The 25,310-nt window shown below is 45.8% G+C and overlaps 5 protein-coding genes, 2 non-coding genes and 1 pseudogene across 7 annotated transcripts in view; 3 read left to right on the top strand and 5 right to left on the bottom strand.

The window, feature by feature from the left end:
* LOC100845915 (glyceraldehyde-3-phosphate dehydrogenase 1, cytosolic) overlaps positions 1-15,171 on the bottom strand; it is a 59,987-nt gene extending 44,816 nt beyond the window's left edge. The window contains exon 1 of the mRNA XM_024462506.1: positions 15,118-15,171. Within this exon, the coding sequence (XP_024318274.1) occupies positions 15,118-15,145 (28 nt within the window). The 5' untranslated portion in view covers positions 15,146-15,171. The remainder of the gene's footprint in view (positions 1-15,117) is intronic.
* On the bottom strand, positions 190-286 carry MIR2275C (microRNA MIR2275c). The gene has a single exon (NR_127127.1). It is a non-coding gene; the product is annotated as a microRNA MIR2275c (primary transcript).
* Positions 338-443, bottom strand: MIR2275A (microRNA MIR2275a). Its single transcript, NR_127125.1, has one exon. It is a non-coding gene; the product is annotated as a microRNA MIR2275a (primary transcript).
* On the top strand, positions 2,923-5,866 carry LOC100844689 (glycosyltransferase family 92 protein Os08g0121900). Its single transcript, XM_003573272.4, has 2 exons — positions 2,923-3,329; positions 3,954-5,866. Exons 1-2 carry the CDS (start codon positions 3,146-3,148, stop codon positions 5,525-5,527), a joined length of 1,758 nt encoding a protein of 585 aa, XP_003573320.1. The 5' UTR covers positions 2,923-3,145; the 3' UTR covers positions 5,528-5,866.
* LOC100844384 lies at positions 8,524-10,196 on the bottom strand. The gene is made up of 2 exons (XM_003573271.4): positions 9,682-10,196; positions 8,524-8,940 (listed from the first exon to the last, which is right to left on the bottom strand). Exons 1-2 carry the CDS (start codon positions 10,053-10,055, stop codon positions 8,823-8,825), a joined length of 492 nt encoding a protein of 163 aa, XP_003573319.1. The 5' UTR covers positions 10,056-10,196; the 3' UTR covers positions 8,524-8,822.
* LOC100843785 (glyceraldehyde-3-phosphate dehydrogenase 1, cytosolic) lies at positions 11,663-15,104 on the bottom strand (the record flags this gene model as incomplete). Its single annotated transcript, XM_024462507.1, has 10 exons — positions 11,663-12,002; positions 12,090-12,179; positions 12,275-12,358; positions 12,570-12,712; positions 13,138-13,235; positions 13,328-13,388; positions 13,470-13,616; positions 14,102-14,201; positions 14,307-14,422; positions 14,916-15,104. Coding segments are annotated over 10 exons (1,074 nt in total), but the record flags the coding sequence as incomplete, so codon positions are not given.
* A 1,911-nt stretch (positions 15,172-17,082) lies between the features above and the next one.
* On the top strand, positions 17,083-17,720 carry LOC104584018 (annotated as a pseudogene).
* Positions 17,721-20,050: 2,330 nt separating this feature from the next.
* Positions 20,051-23,397, top strand: LOC100843479 (glyceraldehyde-3-phosphate dehydrogenase 1, cytosolic). Its single transcript, XM_003573269.4, has 11 exons — positions 20,051-20,213; positions 20,310-20,410; positions 20,850-20,965; positions 21,066-21,165; positions 21,530-21,676; positions 21,754-21,814; positions 21,909-22,006; positions 22,407-22,549; positions 22,737-22,820; positions 22,920-23,009; positions 23,098-23,397. The coding sequence occupies exons 1-11, from the start codon at positions 20,186-20,188 to the stop codon at positions 23,141-23,143; spliced, it is 1,014 nt and encodes a 337-aa protein (XP_003573317.1). The 5' UTR covers positions 20,051-20,185; the 3' UTR covers positions 23,144-23,397.
* The last annotated feature ends 1,913 nt before the right edge of the window (positions 23,398-25,310 follow it).

The following is a 25,310-nucleotide window of genomic DNA, read 5'->3' as shown; positions in this document are numbered from 1 at the left end:
AATGTACACCAAGCAAATGAGAAGGAGAATTTCACTTCAAGGTTTAGATGATCAAAACTGTCCTCTAAATATCTGCAAATCGATGGAAAAGACATCAATATATCAGTAAAATAAAAATATGACACATGGTCGAAGACCAAAGGAATTCAGGGTCACTGATTGCTTGACCGAGGATGTTGTTGGCGTCATCTGGGGCAGTTGAAGGTGAGATATTGGAGGAAACCAAATCTTGTGCCAATGCAGCTGAAGATTTGGTTCCATCCAAATCTCACATTCAGCTTCCCAGGTTCCTGAGAAAATTTCAGCTGTTCATCCAGCTCGCACTACTTGCAGCATTCAGCATCTGACACATGAACATGAGACATTGGAGGAAACCAAATCTTGTATCACCCTGCGGTAAGATTTGGTCCCATCCAACACTCAAATTCATCTGCCAAATTCTCTCATTGTGATGCATAGCCAAGAACTAACACACACTGCATAAAATCTTTGCGCTTCCTACCGGTTTAGATGGCGCTGAAGATAAGATGTTGGAGAAAACTGAACTCCTGAAGAGTTCAGTTTCCTACAACTCTTACTTTCAGAGCTGAATCGCTTTGGCTTGCAATATATCAGTCTTATGGGCCTTTTATAGGCCAGTTCAGCATCAAGTTCCTGTTGTCCTTTGTTCTAATATTCTCTAGCATGAACTGTTCATGCTCAGAGAACAATTTCTGAAAAGTCATTCTGCTTTTCAAACAAACTCTGACCAGGATTAAAGAAAAACTCTGACCAGGATCATGCTTGCTATGCTCTTGCATTTCAGATACCTCAGCCTACAGAAAAGTGATTTCATGAGTCAGGTGTACTGAATTTTGAATGGTCTGAAACATGGATATAAGATGATAATAACAGCAGATCTTAAGTTACTGCCTCCTGTCCATACTAAAACACACTGTTGTTTTTCTTTCCCTTTTGTTTTTTCCTTTGATGCTAATGCCAACAAATTAACACAGGACAGGCAGACAGGTAGTCCTAGCATCCACAGCAAAACAAGTGATTCTCTCAATCTTTCTCATTTATATGCAGCTACTGCAGAGTTCAGAGTAGCTGAAGAATCTCAAGTCCTGCTGCCCATGTGTCTTACATTGTACAGAAAAAAGAAGGTAAGCAATACGGTACAGTCAATAAAGTATTGCTAGGACAGTGTCATATTCATAATAGCTTTTTGGCATGTGCTGGGCTCAAGGCTAGTACAGTTGTTTTAGGCTTCAGCAGGTTTTCAGGGCTAGCAACTCTCATGAATGTTGTTAATGCAACCCCCTTAACCATGCACTAAACAAGGATCAATGCAGAGTTTAATATGCCCTTTTATGCAATACCCTTAACGATGCACTAATAAGGGTTAAAGCAGAGTTTAATATGCCAGTTTAAGAGGACCACATTTAACTCGCTTTTGCCATTTGAGGTAGGCCTTCTTCTTGGCTTTAATTAGATTTCCTGATCAACCAAAGTATATATTTCTCATATTGCAATCAGAAGTCGGAACAATTTTTTCTGCAGGAGCATATAGACTCTGATCAGGTCAAATCTGTGACACTAAGGCGTTTAAGTGTGAAAGCAATATTACTAGCACGAATTACGATATTTAGTAAGGATGCTACTTCTTGACGGTGAGTGAATTACGATATTTAGTTCTTTTTTGTCATGAAGAGGTAAAAAGGAATAAGGGTATCACATGTGTAGTGTGTGAAATAATGCCAAAGGATTGCAATCAAGTAGGTCCTGATGGTCCTAACAAGGATTTTCGTGACCACCAACCTAAACACGTAGAAGCTTTCCTTGTCCAAACGTTGCCCTCGTTTAGCCAATCAAGCATGGAAATTTGTTTTCTTGTCAGAAGAGAAAATATAGGCATTAATTTGGAGAGAAATGTATGCATTTGCTGTCCAAACGAGAAGTTTCATATGCATAACAATCGGACACTAATTTCTCTTCTTCTAGAATACGTCGTAGCCGACATATCATTGTTTATAGAAGAAGCTGCAGATCAACAATATTCACAAATTGATAGAACTAGAACCAACAATATAAAGCAAAAACAGGGCAGTCATCTAATTGTGATCTGCTTAAGGTTAACAAAACATGTGCTGACAAAGACCAAATTCACTGCTAGATGCTGCAATACATCTGCTTCCACTCGAAAACTGAAATACAATCAGATTGTTGACTTAAGGCAGCATTCTGTTTTCATACAATTGAATTGTCTCCATTGAAACATTTGTTTATTTTTATAATATAGTTTTCACATAACATATAAGAGATACAGATATACGCCAGTTAATTGCATATCTAATTTTTATGACTATAATGTTATTCCATAACATTATCTTTCGTCGACCTTAGCTAATTGCATGGAGCAAGGAAAAGCAAGCAAATGTGTGAAAAGAACAACATTCTATAACACCCCTCTGCTTTTCAAAAGTGTGTGAAAATTAAACAAAAACAATGAGCACATTTTTCTTTTCTTAATAAGAAAAATATTTCCACTTATGCACACAGAATTGGATACTACTGGTACCCCCCATGTCCATGTGCACCAATAATTGCTGTCCCACACCCACACCCCGAACACCACCCCATTTTACCCAGACACCAGCTGACAACACGGACCCACACGTCATCCTCACCCCTTACCCCCAGAAGCTAACCGCTCAAAACATACCCGCCTCCCCATTGGCCGAACGTGTCCGTGCCGTTACTCGTGGACCCACCTGTCGGCCACCCACTGCCAGGTCGGCCCCACCGGTCATTGAACCAGCCACGCCGCACGACCGCCTGGCTTTCCTCTCACCGGCGTGTGGGGACACGCGGGGGCACGTGGCCCACGTGTCGGTGGCTTGCGTGTTGGTATAATAAAGGCTACTGCCTCTGCGACGGCTTCCTTTCTTCCTCCCTTCCTTCCTACCTCAGCGGCAACCACCGCTTCGGTTTCTTCGGCCACCTTTAGCACCATCGAGGAATTTTAGAGGGTTGGCGAGCTCGTGGTTCCGTTGGCTGTTGTAATGCTCCGCGCCGCCGCCGGCGCGTGGGTGGTGGCAGCGGCCTTCTCGCGGATCTGAGCTGCTGCTGCGGCTGGGGTGGTGACGGACGGACGGGCTCCGGCATGGCGATGTCGGCGAAGGAGAGGAAGCTGAGCAGGCTCGGGAGCGGGAAGGGGCCGAGCGGCGCGAGGGGTGGTGGCCAGCAGCGGACGCCGCCGGCGGGTTCGCGGCGGAGGCTGTTCGCGGCGTTCTTCGCGTTCCTCTGCGCCGGAGCCGTCCTCCTAGGCGGCGCGCACGTCATTGGCGGTGAGCCTGCCATTCTTCTAGTTCTTCCTTCCCCTGCTCCTGTAATCTGGGGTGAATCGTGTACTAGTAGCATCTTGGTTTTGGTTGGGTTTTAGGTAGCTCAGCCTCGGATTATTTATTTGCCATGGAAATCTCGTGAGTTGAGGAGCGTGGTAGAGTAGCATCAATTCCCAATTTGAATGATTTGGAGAGAAAAACAATGCATTTTTCCGTTGCGGTTTTTTGGTGTTCATCTTTGGGAAGGTCAAAAAGAGAAAGTTGGACTCTTTCTCTCGTGGGGTCGCTCTTCTTAGATCTGATGCTCTTTTGTGCCATTGGCGGGTAAAAAGGATTTCCAGTTCTCCATTGCTCATCACTCGATTCCCGCGTGGTTCGCCGCCTGGATTTGACCGGCTTTGCCGTTCTTTGGATTTGCAAACGGTAGCCAGCTAGTCACATGCTTAACTGCCTTTTTGACTGATTCATCCGAGATTAGAGCAGAGCAATGGCTGGCTCTCACGTCCGTCACATGAAGAATGCTTGTGTCGTGCGTCTGAATTTAGGCACGATAGATAAATCCTTTTGGTAAATTTGTTCATGTGATGCAGCTGATTGAATTGAGTTGTCCTGATTCTTGTGATGCAGCGTCGTTCCGGCCGGTGCTCCTGACGGCGTGGCCGTCGGCGACCCTGAACGCCGTCTCTTCAGAGCGTGGAGCACAGCAAGCTGGAAGCGGCGGTGCTGTGTTGCCGTCTGTCCAAGTCCGGCATGCCGTCGCCCTGCCGGACCATGTTCTCCTGATTCTCAGAGACGATGGATCGTTGCTGCTGGCTTCTCGGCAGTTCGAGTGCCTGTACTCTGTTGCCAACTCAACGCAGCTGCGCCAGCTGCCACTGTCAGTGGCCTCCTTGCCGGGTGGACCCAACCTGGTGCATTGCCCTGCTGGACCGGCCGGGGCAGCCGTGTCCCTGTCGCTGTCCGAGTGGCCTCCGGTAGTACCGCTCGAATGGGACCGGCTGGCATACACCGCACTCATTGACAGCCGGGATAACTCGACTGTTGTGTTTGCCAAAGGGATGAACCTCCGTCCTGGCCGTCTCGGTGTGCCGTCACGGTATGAGTGTGTCTTCGGCCGGGACTTGTCAAAGCCGAAGTTCGTTGTCACCTCCCCTGTGGTTTCTGCTGCACAGGAGACCTTCCGGTGTGTGACACCTGCCCGAATTCGCCGGTATCTCAGGATGACATCTGATGACTATGGAGCCAGTAATTGCGGTGACAAGCCTATGTTGGTCTCTGTCAGGACTAAGGGGCGGGGGAGCTCAACGCTCCCCTCAATCGCACATCCAGAGCCACTTCCTAGGTACAACAGGCATCGGCGTAACAGGCATCGGCAGCGAAAGGCACACTCGATGTGTGTATGCACCATGCTGCGCAACCAAGCACGGTTCCTCCGGGAATGGATCATGTACCACTCGCATGTCGGTGTGCAGCGGTGGTTCATCTATGACAACAACAGCGATGATGACATCGAGCAGGTGCTCAATACCATGGATCCAGCCAGGTACAATGTGACACGCTACTTGTGGCCATGGATGAAATCTCAGGAGGCTGGGTTTGCACATTGTGCGCTCAGGGCGCGGGAGAGCTGCGAGTGGGTGGGGTTCATCGACATTGACGAGTTCCTGCACTTCCCTGGCAACCAAACTCTACAAGCTGTCCTCCGGAATTACTCAAGCCGCCCACAAATAGGTGAACTCAGGACATCATGCCACAGCTTTGGTCCGTCAGGTCGAACTAAGATACCCAGGAAAGGAGTTACAACAGGTTACACCTGCCGGCTGGCTGCCCCGGAGCGCCACAAATCAATTGTCAGGCCAGATGCATTGAACCCGTCGCTCATCAATGTGGTTCACCACTTCCATCTGAAGGAAGGGATCAAGTATGCCAACATTGGTCAGGGAGTGATGCTGATCAACCACTACAAATACCAAGTCTGGGAGGTGTTCAAGGATAAGTTCTCCGGGCGTGTCGCCACCTATGTTGCTGATTGGCAGGATGAGGAGAATGTTGGATCCAGGGACAGGGCACCAGGTCTAGGGACCAAACCGGTCGAACCGGAGGACTGGCCGAGTCGGTTCTGCGAAGTTTATGACACTGGTTTGAAAGACTTTGTGCATAAAGAATTCACAGATCCACAGACTGGAAATCTTCCATGGTAGATGGGTAAAGCACTACCTTTCATCAGGCATGGCACATAATATACGGCATGGCGAAACAGACAGCAAAAGAAGAAACTGAAAATGAGATAGCGGTAGAGTTACTTGCCCTTGGTATATTTTTAGACTTTCAGTTGTTTTTAGGTTTCTGTCCTTAATTTAGACTCATCCATTTTTTTTTACACATCAAGTCCAAGAGGGAAATGATTCATTTGTAGATACAGATAGGTAGAACAATTCACTGTTGAAAGAGACAATGCATAGAGTGAAATACTTGACTTTGTTTTGCTGAGTTCTGTGTTATTTTACTGTCGATCTGAAAAACTTACATTACAATGTTTATTAGCTGGCCAAAAATCCGACAAGTGCAAACAAATTCATTATGCAGAAGGCTACCTTTTTTTTTTTTGAGACTATGCAGAAGGCTACAATTTGATTCAGTGACCACATGCCGTTTAACCGGCAGTTTGTGATGGTACAGCTTGGTTGTTCTAGTGGTCCTGAAAGAAAATTTTGACTTTTGAGGGCAAAAGATACAAATCAATGCCTCCTGCTTTCTTTTGATTTATGTATATATATGTACACATGATTACAACCTGATCCTTTTTTTATTACAACCTTATGCTTAGCATCTTTAGATGTAACCATTAGTTGCTTCGGGAAAGTATTATTCTCCTGTCAAATGAGCTATATTATCTTAGAGAACTAAAGAAGCAACTGGATCAACATCCAGCACACTCATAGGCATAGTTTTCTTCTCCATCTTTCAATACTGAAATTTCAGAGGTTTGGTCACTTGCTTAACCATACAGATAGACACATGCACATTCTAGTTAAAACCTAGGTTCCTTTTCTCTTGTAATCCTTGTGCCTTACTGTTCCTGTTCCCACTTTATTAGTTAAAGTAACTTGACATGATGGCTTTGTCTACTCTCCAGGGCCCAGGGCCCCACTTCTGTAATACGCCTAGCACTAACCCTAGGCTTATCAGGACAGGTTTCTCATGGTTAAAGTCAAAGCAAGGGATCAAACAGACAAAATCTTTTTATTATTAAATTCCCTAATATCCACCTCCCCAAATCAGCCATTATTATGTTCCCATATGTTTGTTTAATTTGCTGTACTAATCAAGGTAGGAAAGAAGGCTCTGGACTGGACAAGAACACAGGAGCTGGCAAGTGTGGGTTGGCCTGGTGCCATCTGGTGTGGTGCTGAGGAATGCTGGAGGAGGAGTAAACTAGTACTACACGTTTGAGCTGTGATTGGGCAGTTTGGTGCCCCATCAGTGTAGAATACTAGCACGAAAATGTCCGTATAACAATAATAATATGATTCTCAAAGGGACAATAGCTTTGCTTAGCTGTAGTATTTGGACAGCATGTATGCAGACATGTGAGCTATGTTGCATGATAGGCTGAACATTGTTCCTAAGGTTGGAAGGTTCCTGCATTGGTCAACAGTTGCCGGGATTTCTGGCAGATAAAGAGCTGGCATTTGTGCTCACTGCACAATAGGTTGGATTTTGTGCAGAGCAGCTCAGCTGCATCCTGAATCCTGCATGTAGTATTGATGAACAAATTACAGTTATTGTAATTATTGTTATACACATGGATTTACTGCATGATTCCAGACCATTCCCCCATGTTGCAAGAGAGTTAAAAATGGTGATTTCTCGAGACTATAAAAACGTCGAAACTTTCGAGGAAAATGGGAGACTATAGCTCTCGTCGTCTGGTGCCAGTATTGGTATAAACACTAGCAGCTGACGCCTTGGACATCATATAAACAAGTTGCCATGGCCTTTTATGCACTCGTGCCAAGGGACATCACTGATGAAAACGGCACCAGTGGCCAGTGGGCACTGGGCAGGCATCTTATTATTCAACAGGTGATTACATCCACAAAATCCTAAATACAGTTTTTTTTTCTCTTGACAATTTTTGTTGTTGTTTCAGAATTGCCTAGCAGATGCTTAATTATTAGTCGGCCAAGAATCTCTCAAGCCTGCCCAAAGAAATGTCCGATTCTAGTATTCCTGAAATATCTAGCGGTGCTAACCAACTCAAATGGCAATTCCTTCCCTTTCCCTTTTTGCCCTGGTTTGAACTGAATAATAAAAGCAGTTAAAGGTGGCACAAGACAGAGAGGAGATGACAAGAAATGTTGGTGTGGCTGGAGGAGGGTCCCGGTGTTAGGCGGCCGGATGCTGAGGTGCAGTCGGCCGGCTGACGCTAACTTCAGAAGAAGAAGAACCAAATTAATCTTAGTATGCTGTGCCGGAGCATTCGACCCTTCTGCAAGCAAACTGCCAACTGATCCATCCTGTCCACCTGCAGAAATTGCCATCTCAACAGAAAAGAAGATTAGAAGGAACGTAGTCACCATCATACCCCGGTCATACACCGAATAATACCAAGAAGCTATGAAACGGACGTGCATCAGTGCATGCGTATATGACTTCTCAAGTTCTCATGTTCCTTCCTCTGCCTTCTTCTTATTACCGTTTTCTTCGTGGCATCTTCGCTCAACTTAAATAGAATAGCATGATCTCTTGCTTGGCCATTTGTACGACAGCAAGTTCAATAATTTTCATGTCGAAAGAGATATATAGAAAGGGATGGACAGGATAATAATTTGTTGATTAATTACTCCTACTTCTGTAAATACAATACACGATTGTTTTAGATGTGTAGACGGTCCTATCACTGTTTTCTGTGCATATGAATATTTTCTTTATATGCAGACATGTTATAGTGAACAATTTAAAACTGTGATGCTAGCGATATACTTTCACGAATTATCTAATGGTATTATTTTCACCTAATGAATCAAAGCAACTTGGCTGCATTTTTGCAGTTTAGGGTTGACTTCATTCATTTGGGCCATTTTGTCATTATATGGCCCAAGAACAGATCAGCCCAATATAGTCCCTGTAAGCTGTACACACTCAATAAAAGAGCACAATGGAAGCCACATTCTGGCAATTGATAAGCACTTGATCGAGTCTTTAAACAGAACCTTCTAGTATTTTAATTCCCATCTGAGTGTCATTTAACAAAGAAGACACGATGCACATTGATCCATTGATTGAAGCAAACTGGCAATCAATCAGAAACACACGCTAAATCAGAGATGATCGGACTCGGTACATTAATCCATCCAGAATACGTTTGTGACCAAGCTTTGTATCCAGAAACACAAGCCCACTATCTTTTGGCGCCGGATCAGCTAGAGTGGGAGCTCGTGCTATCTATCTAGTCGTCGAGTTAATCCTCCTATGGAAGTGTAGCTTCTTGGTTCATCTGTAGGAAGGCAGCTCTCCTCCAGGAAGCTTCCAGTTGTCATGCCCATCATCGTCCGTCGTTCGCTCCTTTTGCTCCTGCTCTTCATCGAATGGATATGGACCCTTGAAGCGCCTGCGCGAAAGAAAAGGGAGATTAGCACCAACTAGGAAGAACAGTGCTATAATCTGAATGACCTCCAAGTGTTTCTGAACCAGACTGTAACTGTGTGTTTTCAAGCGTAGAGATAGATGCCCCTTGCACACTATGAAGTTCAGCGCAAACTTGGAAACACGATTCTCCAACAGATAGTTAACTTGGTGCAGCGTTAAGGTATTTACGAATTGGCAATGCGCGTTTGTTACCAGTGAATTCATGATTAGCAATGACACCAAGATAATAATCGCCGACGCACATGATAGATACAAAGCTGATGGATGGTCCACAAAACAATTCAAATACTGAAGACAGATGTACGACCTCTGACATGAATCATTTCACATCCACAATTTCTTGCATTTGGAATTAGTTTGAACAATACAGCTCGAGTTGATTGGTTAAATTGCTACTATGTAATGTATGCACTGTGACCTGATATGATCAACACAGCAATCTACTGTGAAATGGATTTTCCTGCTATTTAGATGCAAACATCATGTCCATAACGTGGATGAAATGTTGCTACCATGGAACAGGAACAAAAACAATGATACAGCATAATCAGCAACCACGAGATTTGTATTCACATAAAGTTGGTAGTTAAGCTAATGGAGCAAATCACAGTGAGACAAAATGATCGAAATTAGCTCCCAAAGGGCAGGATCACGGGGTCAAGCAATCAATCAAATGGATCGAGCAGGGGGAGTGGGCGTATACCTGCGGCGGTACCTCCACGCGGCGTCGCGGGACTTGCGCTTCCGCTTGTCCCGGGCGTCCTCGTGCCTCTGCCGCCGCCAGGCCTCACGCAGGACGCCGGCGCGTGAAACCTCCCGCGTGAACCGCCGCAGGAGCTCCCCGGGATCCACGTCCTCGTCCCCCGCGTCCGCCTTCGCGTTGTGGTACTTGGGGTTCGCCGCCGCCGCCCACGGCGAGGCGGGGGCGGAGAGCGAGAGGGAGACGGTTGGAGCCGATCGCCGAGGGAAGGAGACGGCCGCGGCCGCGGCGGTACGGGATCCCGCGTGGTGGAGAGGAGGCCGGGGTGGCGCCGGCGATGTGGAGAAGAAGGCTCGTGCGGCGGCCGCGGTTGGCATAGTGGTGGTGGTGAAGCTCGCCGGCGAGTGAGGGGGACTGGGTGGTGGGCTCTGGGTTTACTGGCGTGGAAGCTCGAGAAGTTAAAAGCCCGATCTGACTAGAACTGGGCTTAGTTACTGGGCCTTGATCGAGACCGAGGTCGCTTAGTTGGGGACAATAGCGCTTCGAGCAAGAAGCAGGACCTCTAAAAAAGAGAGAAGCCGTTTCTCAAAAAAAAAAGAGAGAGAAGCCGGACTAATTTTTATTTTATTTTTTCTTTTAGCAATTGAGAGATTAATGTCTAAGGAAAATTCTACGATTAATCCTATAATTTCGTCAATTGAAAGGCTGAAAAATATAATTTTCTTCAAAGTATACAGTTCGATTTGAAATGTTCAGAAATAGTAGTGCTGATTACATACGGGGAATGCGAGACACGGTACAGATTAAGATTTGAGGGATCCTTGCAGATGTGACACTTCTCTTTCTCCACGGTAGTTACAAAGAAACAGCTATATATAGTAGAAAAATCATATACTCCGCACTAGGAGAAATAATTAATTCTGTCATGGAACATGATCACGCAACAGGAGACCACATCTCTCCGGGTCAAGGTGCAACGACGAGAGAGTAATTTAGGCCCAGGATCAAGATGAGATGACGAGAGCAATTTAGGTCGGTTAACTGACAAACTGTACAATATTTTCACATGCAGGCCATTGTTTTTCGGGGAAATTTGCCGAAGGACACCGTTATTTTGTGGCCTTTAACAAAACACACCGTCCGAATGTGTCTTTGTCCAGTACCATTATAATTTTGTGGACATTTGCTAGAACACACTGCATCGACTAAATTTGAGAATTTGACATTTTTACTTGGTCGACGACCATCTTAAATCCGATTTTGAACATTTTTTTCCTTTGTACGAATCAATATTTAACATCTACTAGGATTCGCTGTTGGTTGAGGTGGGCATTTGTATCCTGTGTTGCTGCAATCTGCATGAGAGGAAACGCTTCAAACAAAGAGTTTGAAAACTTCTAGACACATTTGCTAAAGGGTAGAATGATAATTCAATGTGAAAAAGAGTCAAACTTTTTGTTTTGAACCATACAATGTGTTTTGGCAAATGTCCACGAAATTGTAATGATACTGGGCAAAGACACATTCCGGCGGTGTGTTTCGGCAAAGACCACGAAATAACATTGTCCTCCAGCCAATTTTCCCTTGTTTCTCTGATGTGTCAGATATCACAAAATGTCATGTCTTGTACTCCCTCAGTCCAACAAAAGATGTCTCAAATTTGTCAAAATTTGAATGTATCTAGACATGACTTAGTGTATATTCTCTCCGTCCTGAATTAACTGTCGTGGATTTGCATAAGACAGTTAATTCGGGACGGAGGGAGTAGATGCATTCAAATTTAATCAAAGTCGAGACATCTTTTGTTAGACGGAGGGAGTATATACCTTTGTATGTCCAATAGATGTCCTGTTTTTTTCCTTTTAATGGTTACGGTCTGAAAGAGCATATGAACAACAATTGTTCTGTCATTAGTCTGAACTGATGTACCGCTCAAATTGGCTGCCTTTTATTCAATATGTACTGCAAGCATGCACTCTTCAACTTGCCAAATAAGCATGCACTCTTCAACTTGCCAAATAGACGAACAAAAGTTGATAAAAGGGGAACAAAAAGGGATACAGACAAGGAACACAACAAAATACTTTTGAGATCAAGTTTCATGTGGATGGGAACACAAGTTTAAGGGCGGCCAAAATTGCTCTTTTATAGAGGAACAAAATTTGATCAAAGCGGAACAAAATTAGAACAAGGATAAGGATCCACATTTATTCTCTAGATAACTCCGTCGGGGAATTCAAAATCTCCAACTCAGAGGCCACAGGAGGAAAGCAGCTCTCTACTGAGTCTTGGCCATGTGGCGAATCAGGTCGACGACACGGTTGCTGAAGAGGGAAGTTTTCCAGAAGTGTTAGCGGCAGAGAGAGAAGAAAGCAAGTATGGCAGATCATTCAAGAATCAAGATGACTTACCTGTAACCCCACTCGTTGTCGTACCACGAGACAAGCTTGACGAAATTGTCGTTAAGAGCAATTCCAGCCTTGGCATCGAAAATGCTCGACCTAGACAGCAAAAACAAGCATGGAAAATGAGTAACACTACTTGAAAAGAGGCTGGTTTTGGCGGTCCTATGGAATTATGAAGTCAATGGGCATACCTGCTGTCACCAAGAAAGTCGGTGGACACCAGATCTTCCTCAACATAACCCATGATTCCCTTGAGGTTTCCCTCAGATGCTGCCCTGCAAAACAGTTGCATACTCTTGTCAGTGGTGTTCTGGATGGACAGAAACTGAAAGAGTCCACCAACACAATTGTCTAGTGGTGAGGTGCTGCTCCAGTCATAATAAGCAGCAGGCACAAAGAGATGTTTCGACTTTCCGAAAAAAAAAGAAATGTTTCAACCAGAACTCTTATATTTTTCACATGGGATGCTCTAAGATTACAACTTACTTGATGGCCTTCTTAATGTCCTCATATGAGGCAGCCTTCTCGGTTCTAACAGTGAGATCAACAACCGACACGTCCACAGTGGGAACCCGGAAGGACATACCAGTAAGCTTGCCATTCAACTCAGGCAGAACCTTGCCAACAGCCTGAAAGCAATCAATATCCTTATTAGTCTATGTGATGTAATTTAACTGAAATCAGTAAAACAGCTTCCAACCAAAAGTAAACAGAAAACCTTCTGCACAAAATTATCTAAGCAAGTACAACTGCAATTCTATACAGTTGATAAACAGCAAGCCTAACAACAGAACTGCAATAATATATAGATAACAAGTTGCCGTACAAGCACTGCAGTGGGTTCAATGAGCCACACAACATAAACCATCAATAACAAGTTTTCACATCCCAGTTTTATCATTTTATCATCAGTCTTGAATCTCTAGATACTAGAAAACATTCTAGTGCAGAACAAATATGTCATAACATGCACAAAAAAAAACAGGCAATAGCAGTAGTGTGAAATGCATTCAGAACACTGTCAGACAAACACGCAATGTTGTTTGCGGCATACCTTGGCAGCACCTGTGCTGCTCGGGATGATGTTAAAGCTTGCAGCCCTGCCACCTCTCCAGTCCTTGCTCGATGGTCCGTCAACAGTCTTCTGGGTAGCTGAAAGACAGGCAACCAGTGTCACTGTAATGAAAACTTAAAGAAAATTAAATAATTCAAGAGAGTTTGTTGGACAAGCAACAAAATCTTACCAGTGATGGCATGAACAGTGGTCATCAGACCCTCAATAATACCAAAGTGGTCATTAATGATCTGGGCGAAATGTTAGCCAATGTTAAGAAACAAACCACAATCCCAACAACATCGATATATTTAAGATGAGAAAGAACATACCTTAGCTAGGGGAGCAAGACAGTTTGTGGTGCAGCTAGCATTCGAGACAATGCTAACGTCTGAGGTGTACTTGTCCTCATTGACACCGACCACAAACATCGGGGCATCTTTGCTGGGGGCAGAGATGACCACCTTCTTGGCACCACCCTAATATTCAAAAAACATTGTAAGATATCATCACAAGTGTAGTGTTGGAACGACATCGCAAAAGCCAAGTTCCTGTAAATCAAAGCACTTCCATGCAACTAGCATCCGAATCACCTAATATACTGAAAATAGGCAGCTTGAAGAACTCATTGTCTAACGTCTATGCTAAATCGCCCAAATTAGTGGTACATTACATGGACTACCAGGAATGTGAAGATAGTACTTACTACTGGCAGAGCAGTAGTAAATTAATCCGCAAAATAAATTGATTTAATTATATCCTTAGCTTTCCCATCCCTCTCCCTCCCAGAGTGGTGTGTTTTCTGGCCATTCTTTTACAAACAATGAAAAAGTAAAAAAAGAACAAGGCACCCTTTCCAATTTTAATATCCATGCACCAAAAGAATTTCAAATCTCTTGGCCTCGTAGGTAAATAATATAGCATGTGAATAAGAAGAGGAAAATGCAAGGTGAATTAATTATACCTTCAAGTGAGCAGCTGCCTTGTCCTTGTCAGTGAAGACACCGGTGGACTCCACGACATAATCGGCACCAGCCTGAGCCCATGGGATCTCCTCAGGATTCCTTTTGAATAGCCGGAGAACAAACAAACATTAGTTTCACAGCTAAAATGCACCAAAACCTCATGACATCTCTTCAAAACAAGCTGTAAAAATAAGGGAATAGTACCTGGCGCCGAAGACAGTAACGGGCTTCTCACCGACGAGGAGAGTCTTGTCGTCCTTTTGCTTGATGTCACTGTGCTTCCAGTTTCCGTGAACGGTGTCGTACTTGAACATGTAGGTCTGCACAGCACAGAAACCACACGCTTCGAGTCAATAAAACAAGCCTAGCACAGAGCAAATCAAATCAGCAAGACCTGTTAATAATATTCCAACTATACAGACACAACCAACTAATAATATCAACGACATTCAGAAGGTAGTGTCAGTGTTTATCAATGTATCGATTGTCCATGTTAGTGAGCGTGTAATAGGGTGGCTCATACTCTTGCACGATCTGCAGAGCATGAAGCCGAAGCCAGAAGGTGCTTGGATTTCTAGGCTCCGGAACTCATCCGGGCATTGATTTGTTTCAGCGGCAAACGAAATCACCCGGATCTTATAAAGGAAATTACCAAACGAGGGACCAGAGAGAAGCCTCGACCACTGCGGCACTTTTGCAGCAAATTACCAAATCGCAACGAAAACCACCGCTAACACTGACAGTAACATCTCCCAACAAATGCAACAGATCGGAGGTAAACCGCCTGATGCCCGTAGATCGAAGGGTATATACCATGTACTCGGTGGTGATGAAGGGGTCGTTGACGGCGACGAGCTCGACATCCTCGCTCAGGAGAGCAACCCTGGCGACGAGCCTCCCGATCCTTCCGAAACCTGAGCAAAAAGCACACAACACAACCCCCACTCTCAAATCACCACCGATCCACCAAAATCTCACCCCGCCGCCGATCGATGGACCGAAAAAACTAACTCACCGTTGATTCCGATCTTAATCTTGCCCATGGCGACGGCGACGGCGACAACGTGACAGAGATTACGACGGCGAGATGGGGATGGGAGATTTGCGATCAGGTGCCGGCGGATGTCGTGGGGCCTTGGTTTGTATTTATAGCGGGGGTGCCGAGAATGCGAGAAAAAATAAAGAATTAAAGAAATGGGAGCGGAAAAGAAAGATTTGCGAGGTGCGCGGGTGGCCTCCCTCTGCTGCCTTTTCTGTCTCCGCAAGGCGCGGCAAGCAGAGCGAGAGGTTTTTTTTTTTTGAGGGGCGCAGAGCGAGGATTTTTTTTTCTTTTTTTTGGTTTCGGTGACCTGTGGCCCTGTTTGCTAGCAAGCCCACGAGCTTTGGCGCGGCCCACGGGTTCGATTAGAAGTACACCGTTGGGCCGCTCGTGGTTTGTCGGGCAAGAAAGAAATGGAAGGGACCGGAAAAGACAAAGCGGAAGCTAAAAAAAAGGACAAAGCGGGAGCCATTTTCTCAGGCAAGAAAGAAATGGAACGGGACGAGAAGAATTGCCTCGGTTTTTAGCAGTATTTGTTTTCCAAAAGTTTTTAGGAAAGAACTCATATTTGCCTTCAGTAGATTTGTATCGCTTGAACTCCGTATATTCTTTACGACCTCGGCGCAATTTTGTAAATTATTCATGTAGGTCGGTTGAAAAACGCACGGTTTCGATCAAAGGTGAACATCACGAACCACTTAAACTCAGTGGTAGGCATTACGTGCAAAAATCTCTTTAAGTGGTCGTTGGAATTTCTACCTTTTGATCATAGTCGTGAGCTGGCGACTTGAAAGATTCATTTGCCCAGCCGTCCCATCTTGACGCCCCACTGGCTCCGACATGTGGGGCCACTGTCAAATTTACCATCAAAACGTTTCCAAACAAATGATTAGTGCGCGAGAGTATAACTGTCCCCAAAAACGGTGGTAATTTGAAAAAATAAATAGTTTTCATAGAACGTTTCCTCAATTGTGGTGGTTTCTGTAATTTACTCATGTTGAAACATTGTAAAAGTCTATTTTTCTTGGAATACACACCTTCCACCATACCAATCAATGCATATATTCCTTTTGTCACTTGTGAACTTGTTTCGGTAACTTGGTTTAAGACCATATATCCTAGTCTACCGCCTTGAGCAACACATTCTTCTCATCAAAAGACAATTTATTCTCTTCCATCCACTTAACCGGCTGCACTAAGTAATTTATCGGTGATGAATATTTTGTTTGCCACATTATCAAAAGCAAATCTATATCTATACCTATCTAAAAAATACGGACCGTTTCCTTCACCCCAATTTTCGGCGTTCGTCAAACTCTCCCTGGTTCCGAAACGGTTTTTTCTCTCTTTTTATTTACTCCACGAACCGCAAAAGAATTCACCTGGTCTAAAAAAAGAATTCACCTGGCCTCTCTTCCAGCCTCCCGTCCCCAGCGCCTGGGACGCCTCCTCCTACCCTCTACGGCGACGAGAGACCGTCTTTTTAATTTCGATGGCGAGCCGTCCACATGGGGAGGCAACCATCGAAATTAAATACAGTAGAAAAAGCAATCGAATCCCTTCCCCCTCGCAGACGAACTCAACGGCCAACCTCGGACCAGAGCCGGCGGCGGCGGCAGGATTTGGTGGCGCACACCGCCTTGAACTTGCCCCGTGCCCACTACCGCGCGCGACACCGCCGCGGCCTCCTCAGGCGGATGGGGACTGGGGGGACCGGAGCAGTCGCGCGGGGCAGGAGACGGCGACGACCTTCAGGTTGGTGGGGTGGCGGGATGGTCGCTGGCTGCGGAGAGACCGAGAGAGAGAGGCCGATGGGGAGAGAGGGATCAGGGGGAGGACGACGTCGGCAGCGGCGGCCAGTGCGGGGGCATCGACGTCGTTGAGATGCTCTTCAGGTGCAACATCCTCGCGCTCGTCGTCGGCGGAGACGCCCTGCACTAACCGCCCAACAAGGTGATGATCTGGGATGACCACCAGAGCCGCTGCATCAGGGAGCTCTCCTTCAAGTCCCCCCGTGTGCCCCGCCCGTCTCCACCGCGACTGCATCGTGGTTGTCCCGGAGAAAACAAGATTTTCATCTACAACTTTGCGGACCTTAATCTGGTGCACCAGATTGACGACGCCCAGCCCGAAGGGCCTCTACGCCTTGTCGCAACAGCCAAGGTCGATTGTATTGGATTGCCCTGGTGCACGGAAAGGGCAAGTGAGGGTGGAGCGCTATGGTGCAAGGAAGACCAAGTTTATCAATGCCCACACATCCTGTGTTGCGTGTTTCGCGTTGTCACAGGATGGGAAGCTCATTGCAAGTGCTAGCACCAAAGGGGCACTTGTCAGGATCATCAATGCTGTTGAGGGCAATCTATTGCACGAAGTAAGGTCTCTTAACAAATATTCAGATGATAAATGACAGCAATGTTAGGTTTGGCTGCTGCAGTCAGATTTTGAGTTATATGCTGATGAAATATCTTTCTAAGCAACTCCATTATATGTTAGTTAGTACTAAAATTGTTGTTCATTTTTTTGTCCCGTTGCAACGCACGGGCAATTCTGAAAGGACATTTCTCCCTAAGTAGTTTTGATGGTGATGACAACACGTGTGATGGTCGTATCTTGTGCTATGTATTTCAGGTTTATAAAGAACTCGACACAAGATGAGTTGTTGACCCCTAAAAATGAAAGAAACGTAGCGGTGTTTAGCGGCTTTTTCGGTTGATTTGAGTCGTAGGACATCCGTGCTATTAAGAGGGAATCCACAAGGGAAGATAACGGGTGAATCAATTTCACGTACACATCTACACCAAATTGCACCCACTAAAAAACCTACCCAAAAAGGTGTGAGTTGAAAAACACATTTTAGGAAGTGTTCTTGCTGTTTTGGATTCCAGGCGGCGGAAGTTCCGGGTGAACTTCCGCCCGAACCTCCGGGTGCTCTCTGTTAGTCCCGGAGGAATATGCGGAACTTCCAGTGAATAACCAGAACTTCCGGTAAGCCGGAAGTTCCGGCTATTTAGCGGAAGTTCCGGCCTATCCCAACGAAGTGCATAACGACTCGATTTTTGGGATCACATATAAGTACCCCTTCGTCCCCGACGAGCTAATTGACCGTTTCCACAGCCAAGAACACCCCAACACCATTCAAGAACACCTCAAGCTTAAATTTTCAAGATCTCCCTCCCTAGCCACTCGCTACTCTTGATTCTTTGAGGATTGGAAGAGAAGATCTTGCCCTAGGATTTCACCAAGTCAAAAAGTTGATCCCCTTGTTTTTTTTGTGGATTTCGTTTCTCTTGGGTTGTTGGGAACCCTAAACGGAAGCGGTCACCTCGAGCTCTCCCTTTGTGTGAGGAGCTTGAGGCTTGGATTGGGAGCCTCCTATTGAAGTGTGGAGTTTGCCCCGGTCAAATTTGTAATGGTTCGGCGTTCGCCCTCAAGGAAGCCATTAGTGAAACTCACCTCACCTTTGTGGTGTTGTGAGAGCTCATCCCACCTTTGTGGTGTGGTGAGTTGGAGAATAGAGTGAGCCTTCGTGGCGTCTCTACCTTTGTGGTAGAACACTCCTCCAAACGGAGAGATACACCGATCCCAATAGGTGAAACTCCGGTGAAATCTTCGCCTCCACGTGTGGTATCATTTCCCCTTTACATTCTTGTTATATATATTGTTGCTTCGGCTATTGTATTTCATTCTAGGGTTGCATTCACTTTAGAGAATTTAGATAACCCTAAGATTAAGTGTTTGTATCTTTCAAGAATTGAAAAAAAAAGTTAAAATTTGTTAGTCTCCTATTCACCCCCCCCCCTCTAGTCGACCATACCGATCTTTCAAATTCGGCTCTCTATATAAAAAATACGGACCGTTTCCTTCACCGTCGTCTGTCAAACTTCCAAAAAAATTTGTGGGCCCCCCAAGATTGCATGTATATTTGGCCTACTAAGCTGGCTGGCCCGTTACCTGCACCAAATTGGATTGGAACTACTAAGCCGGCTGGCCTGTTACCTACACCGAATTGGACTGGAACTCCGTGAGGGAATCCATCACAAGCGGGATCGTTACGAGAATCGGGCAACAACTCCGAATCTGACGAGAAAAAGATCGCTCCGCCGAAACACTACGGGAGCCGGAAGATGAGACCCGATCGGGCACCCATTGGGCATGGAACTGAAGCCACATCCATCCCCTCTGTCTCTCAGGTGCTGCCACGGCTGGTCCCCTCTTTCGTTTCCCAGCCACAGACGTCTCCTCTTAGGGCTAAATTACACGAGGAGATGACGAATTGTTAGAAGAAACTAATGAGACAGACTGCGAGAGAGAATGGTGACGGCGCCTAGGGCATAGTAGAGAGAACATCTAGCTGCCAAAACATAAATTTGTTACCCCTTCTAACTCTTTTGTTTTAACGGGTGAAGTAAGATAGTGGAGAGAACTAGAAAACTCCCTTTGAAAACTTCTTTGACCGGGTGATGTTATATAATTTTTAGAAAAAAGTGTATTGTTCTATTTTAAGAGGTTAGAGTATAGAGACACAATTTTCGAAAAAAAACTTTTTAAAATGGATATTTGGTGATCGTTAACGAAGAGCGAAGAGAGGTTTTGATGTTGTTCCGTTGAAATGCACGGGTATTTCAGCTATAGTTTTGAAAAAACTAATCTTTTTCGTTTTCAGTAACTGTTGGAAAACAAATATGCCTTCCGCTTTAATTTGTTCTTTCTTGGGCAAGAAACCGCGGCAAATATTCATTCCCTTCCATTTCTTTCTTGCCCGAGAAAACCACGAGCCGCCCAACGGTACACCTAACCGAACCCACGGGCTGCGTCTCCTCTCCAAATGACACGTGGGCCTTGCCAGCAAACGGGGCCACAAGTCACTCGCGGATATCTATTCTTCTTTTCTCCTCCCATTTATTTTGTTTTCTCGCATTCTCGGCTCCCCCGATTACAAATAAAACCCAGCACCCCACGACGCACGCCGGCACCCCAGTGAATCAACCTCCCATCCCCATCCCCATCCCGCCGCCGTAATCCCCATCTCGCCGTCGCCGTCGCCATGGGCAAGATTAAGATCGGAATCAACGGTGAGTTTCTCCGGTCCAGCGATCAGCGGCGGGCGAGATTTTGCTCGATCTGTGGTGATTTGAGAGTTGGGGTGGTGCTGTTGTGTTTTTGCTCAGGTTTCGGAAGGATCGGGAGGCTCGTGGCCAGGGTTGCTCTCCAGAGCGACGATGTCGAGCTCGTCGCCGTCAACGACCCCTTCATCACCACCGAGTACATGGTATATACCCTCTCCGCCTCTCGATCTGCGGGCGGTTTCCTCGTGTTTTTATAGGTAGATTCGGTGGTTTTGCAGGGCTTTAGAGTGAGTGAGTATGTGTTTCTGCCTCCGATCTGTGTCAGGATGTCCATGCGTTTGGTGGGATGTCAGTGTTAGTGGTGGTTTTGGATACGGGTGTGTAGATTGAGCAGTAGTGTGTAGTGCGATTTAGTGCCCCGTAATGTTTTTTCGTTTCCTGCAATTACCCCCAGAATGGTAGAGGGTTTTTGGTTCCTGGATTGGTAATTTCCCTTATGAGATATGAGTGGTTTTGTCTGCTGATGATACTGTTAGCTAATTGTGTATAGCATGAGTATTATCAACAGGTTTAGCCGAATTGGTTTGCTCTGTGCTAGGCTTGTTTTATTGAATTGAAACTTGCGGTTTCTCTGCTGTGCAGACCTACATGTTCAAGTACGACACCGTCCACGGCAACTGGAAGCACAGTGACATCAAGCTCAAGGATGACAAGACTCTCCTCTTCGGTGAGAAGCCCGTTACTGTCTTCGGTGTCAGGTAGTAGTCCCTCATTTACAGCTTGTTTTGCTGAGATGTGATGAGGTTTGGCTGCCTTCAAGCTGTGAAACTAAAGTTTGTTTGGTCTGCTATTCAAAAGGAACCCTGAGGAGATCCCATGGGCTGAGGCTGGTGCTGATTATGTCGTGGAGTCCACCGGTGTCTTCACTGACAAGGACAAGGCCGCTGCTCACTTGAAGGTATAATGAATTAACCTGCCATTATTCACTTGAAAAGTATGGCCAGAAAACACAACACTCTCACATAGAGATGGAGAGGGAGAGAGCAAAGCCAAGGATATAATTTCCTTGAATCAATTTTTTTGGTGGATTAATTCACTAGTGGTCTGCCAGTAGTAAGTGCTGTCCTCGCATTCATGGTAGTCCATGTAATGTACCGTGAAATTTGTTGATTTAGCAGACAATGAGGAGCTTATTTTCTGCATTTTACATGCTTCCGATGCTAGTTGCATGGAAGTGCTTTGATTTACAGGAACTTGGCTTTTGCGATATTGTTCCAACACTACACTTGTGATGATATCTTATGATGTTTTTTGATTATTAGGGTGGTGCTAAGAAGGTGGTCATCTCTGCCCCCAGCAAAGATGCCCCAATGTTTGTGGTCGGTGTCAATGAGGACAAGTACACCTCAGATGTTAACATTGTCTCAAATGCTAGCTGCACCACGAACTGTCTTGCTCCCCTAGCTAAGGTATGTTCTTTCTCACCTCAAATAATTGCTGTTGGAATTGTGGTTCATTTCTTAATACAGGCTAATGTTTCCTCCAGATCATTAATGACAACTTTGGTATTGTTGAGGGACTGATGACCACTGTTCATGCCATCACTGGTAAGATTTAGTTGTTTCTCCTGTAAACTCTCTCGAATTATTTAATTGTCTTAAAATTTTCATTACAGTTACACTGGTTATGCCTGTTTTTCAGCTACCCAGAAGACTGTTGACGGACCCTCAAGCAAGGACTGGAGAGGTGGCAGGGCTGCAAGCTTTAACATCATTCCAAGCAGCACTGGTGCTGCGAAGGTATGCTGGGAACAATGTTATGTATTTGTCGCTGCAATGATCTGAATATCTTTCACACTACCGCTATTGCCAGTTTTGTTCATCTTATGATGAGTGTTCTGCACATGAATTTAGTCTAGGATTTATATGTAAGACTGGCGAAAAAATGGTAAAACTGAGCTGCGAAAACATGATATTGATGCTTTATGTTGTGTGGCTCAATCATAGCAATGCTTGTACAGCAACTTGTTATCGATATATTATATCAGTTCTGTTGTTAGTCTTGAGGTTTATGTTTATAATTGCAGTTGTACTTTCTTAGATAATTTTGTGCATAAGGTTTGTTTACTTTTGGTTGGAAGCTTTTTCTTGATTTCGGTTGGATTAAAGCATGACTAATAAGGATATTAATTGATGTCAGGCTGTTGGTAAGGTTCTTCCTGAGTTGAATGGCAAGCTTACTGGTATGTCCTTCCGTGTTCCTACTGTGGACGTGTCGGTTGTTGATCTCACTGTTAGAACCGAGAAGGCTGCGTCATACGAGGACATTAAGAAGGCTATAAAGTAAGTTTTAATCATAGAGCATCCCATACGAAAAATAGAAGAGTTCTGGTTGAGACAGCTTTTTGTGTTTGCCACTCCGTGTGGCAGGAATACCAACTCACAACTAGGCAATCATTCTGTTGGCGGACTCTTGGAGTTCGTTTCCATCCAGAACACCACTGACAAGAGTATGCTAACTGTTTTTCAGGGTTGCATCTGAGGGAAACCTCAAGGGAATCATGGGTTATGTTGAGGAAGATCTGGTGTCCACCGACTTTGTTGGTGACAGCAGGTATGCCCGCTGTATTGATAATTCATATTACTGCCAACGAAAAAACTGTCTGTTTTCAGATAGTGTTACTCATCTTCCATGTTTGTTTTTGCTTTATAGGTCGAGCATTTTTGACGCCAAGGCTGGAATTGCTCTTAACGACCATTTCGTCAAGCTTGTCTCGTGGTACGACAACGAGTGGGGTTACAGGTTAGCCATCTTGATTCCTGAATGATCTGGCATGTCTGATTTTCTCCCCTTTCTGCTGGTAACACTTCTGGAAAACTTCCCTCTGCAGCAACCGTGTCGTCGACCTGATTCGCCACATGGCCAAGACTCAGTAGAGAGCGTTCCTCTTATGGCCTGAGTTGGAGATTTTGAATTCATGCCGGAGTTATCTAGAGAATTTAAATCTGGATCCAGTCCCTTTGTCCATGCTAGTTGGACATGAGTCGCTACCTTTTGTTTTCCATATCTACTGCTGCAACCTGTAATGGAGTTCTCCTTTTGCCTGTGGTTTGTGAATTATATAAATCGTTCAGCGCGGTCGTGATCTTGTTACATCTTATTGGTTGGCTTGATCGCAATTCGCTAGTCTGACGGCTTGTTCCCCAGCTCTTTCCTTTTGCTTGTGAAATACAGATCGTTGGGTCGGGTGCTTGGGTAGGCTTAGGCGGGTGAATAATTGGAGGTCCTGTCATCAAATTTTTAGGAGTAAATTTCACGTCACCACACTTTTTTGCCAGTTGTTGTTAAGAGTTTCATAAAACCACAATTCTTGGGGTAGTGAGTCTCAAAAAACCTTAATCTCAATGATTAGGCGGTTTGATGGTTTTTCTGACAATTTGGGCCCACAAGTCAGTTGTCACGTCAGCTTTTCTGACCCGTCTCTGATGCTATGTCAGTTTCTGTCTGACCTGACCCGTTAAGGGGTCTTTGGAAATCATAGTTGACGAGTCGGGGAGGCTGACGTGGCAACTGACATCTGCCCGTTTTTACCTCGCGGTTGTCGTCGTCACCATCTACCTCCACGGCGCGTCGGCGCGCACATGGTTGAGGCCGTTGGCTTTTGCCGGCGCGGTGGAGCAGGCGAAGAGCGCGTACAGCAAATTGACGCCGGATTCTATTGAAGATGCGACCAAGAATCTGGAAAAATTTAAGGGCTGGGCGTTGTTAATAAAGTCTTGGGAATCGTCGTGAAGAAGAAGGAGGACGACAAAGAGCAGGAGCGGAGTGCCGCAGCAGGCAGCAGCAGCAGCAGCAGCACTCCGGTCGTCCACAACGACGACTTCCCCCGGCTCGCCCTACGTCGGGGTCACCGGCATGAAGGTCGGCGGCGCCAAGCTAATCGACATGGACGCGAGCAGCGGCCATGGCGGGGTGCTGGTGAGCTCCAGGTCTCCCCCCTGACGTTCCTCAATGCTGAGGCGTACAAGCTGCTCGAGGAAGAGGTCTCCAAGAGGGGGGAGGGGGGGGGGGGGGGGGGGTTGGCGCGCGGCGGCGGCGGCGGCGGGCGTCGGAGCTCGGCACTAAGGTCGAGCAGCCGTGCTACGTTGCTCGTCGTGAAGAAGATGAAGGTGGAGGCGGACAAGTGCTGGTACGAGCAGAGCGACGGGACTGTTTGCTTGGCCGTGCTGCCGGCGCCGTGGACCTCGGGGGAGACCATCATCGGGACCATGCTTCAGCAGAGCAAGATGGTCCTTGTCGGGGACAACTGGACGTTCTAGCTAGACGTGCCACAAAGGCCAAATTTGGGAGTGAGTGGGAGTACGTACGTCGGTCGTATCCGAGTCCTGTTACGTGTGTCTTGGTCATCCAGTCTTGTAAACCAGGTATTGTAATAAATAAATAAAGGAAGGAAGGAAGGAAGAAAAAAAATGTCTCTTCGTATGTTGAGAGATTGATAGCTCTATAGCTATGCTAGTCGAGCCAGTCATTTTGGATTGAGTAAAGTCTATTTCGAATCTTGTGTTCGTAGAGGTGGAAGACACAAAACCCGGTCGGACCTGAAAATCCTTGAAATTGGCATCATGTATTCTTTAATCCCGGTGAATTGGCTCTAAACGTGCTTGCCAAACAGGAATCGCTCACGTGGCGCTGAGTGGGTCCTGCTGACATAAGGGACCCACACGTAAGCTAGACAAACACATTAATTCTTCCTCTCCTCTTCTTCCCCAAATCCCAACGGCGACCAGGCCGCCGCACCCGCACAGCCGGTGACGAGCAACAGGGGTGAGCTTGCCAGGTGCCTACTCATCTTCTAGGAGCTATTCCAAGAGCTTCTTTCCAACGAACTTAAGCCTGAGCTAAAAGACAGCAGAAACGAGATTGATTGGGACGCACAGCCCAAATGGCTGGCCTTGAACCGCTCCGGCGGCAGGAGGGAGAGGGGACCTCATTCCTCGTCTTGGCCTAATGTTTAGAGTTTGGGTTTTTCTGCTGTGCGTCATTAGGGGTGGTGGGAGCGGCGCCTGGGCAAATAAATCTGCCTCAACTCTACTCCCACACCGG

This window comes from Brachypodium distachyon, chromosome 3 (assembly GCF_000005505.3).
Source record: "Brachypodium distachyon strain Bd21 chromosome 3, Brachypodium_distachyon_v3.0, whole genome shotgun sequence".
Lineage (NCBI taxonomy): Eukaryota > Viridiplantae > Streptophyta > Magnoliopsida > Poales > Poaceae > Brachypodium > Brachypodium distachyon.
Note: the sequence above shows the minus strand (reverse complement) of the source record. Positions and strands in the feature narration are given on the sequence as shown.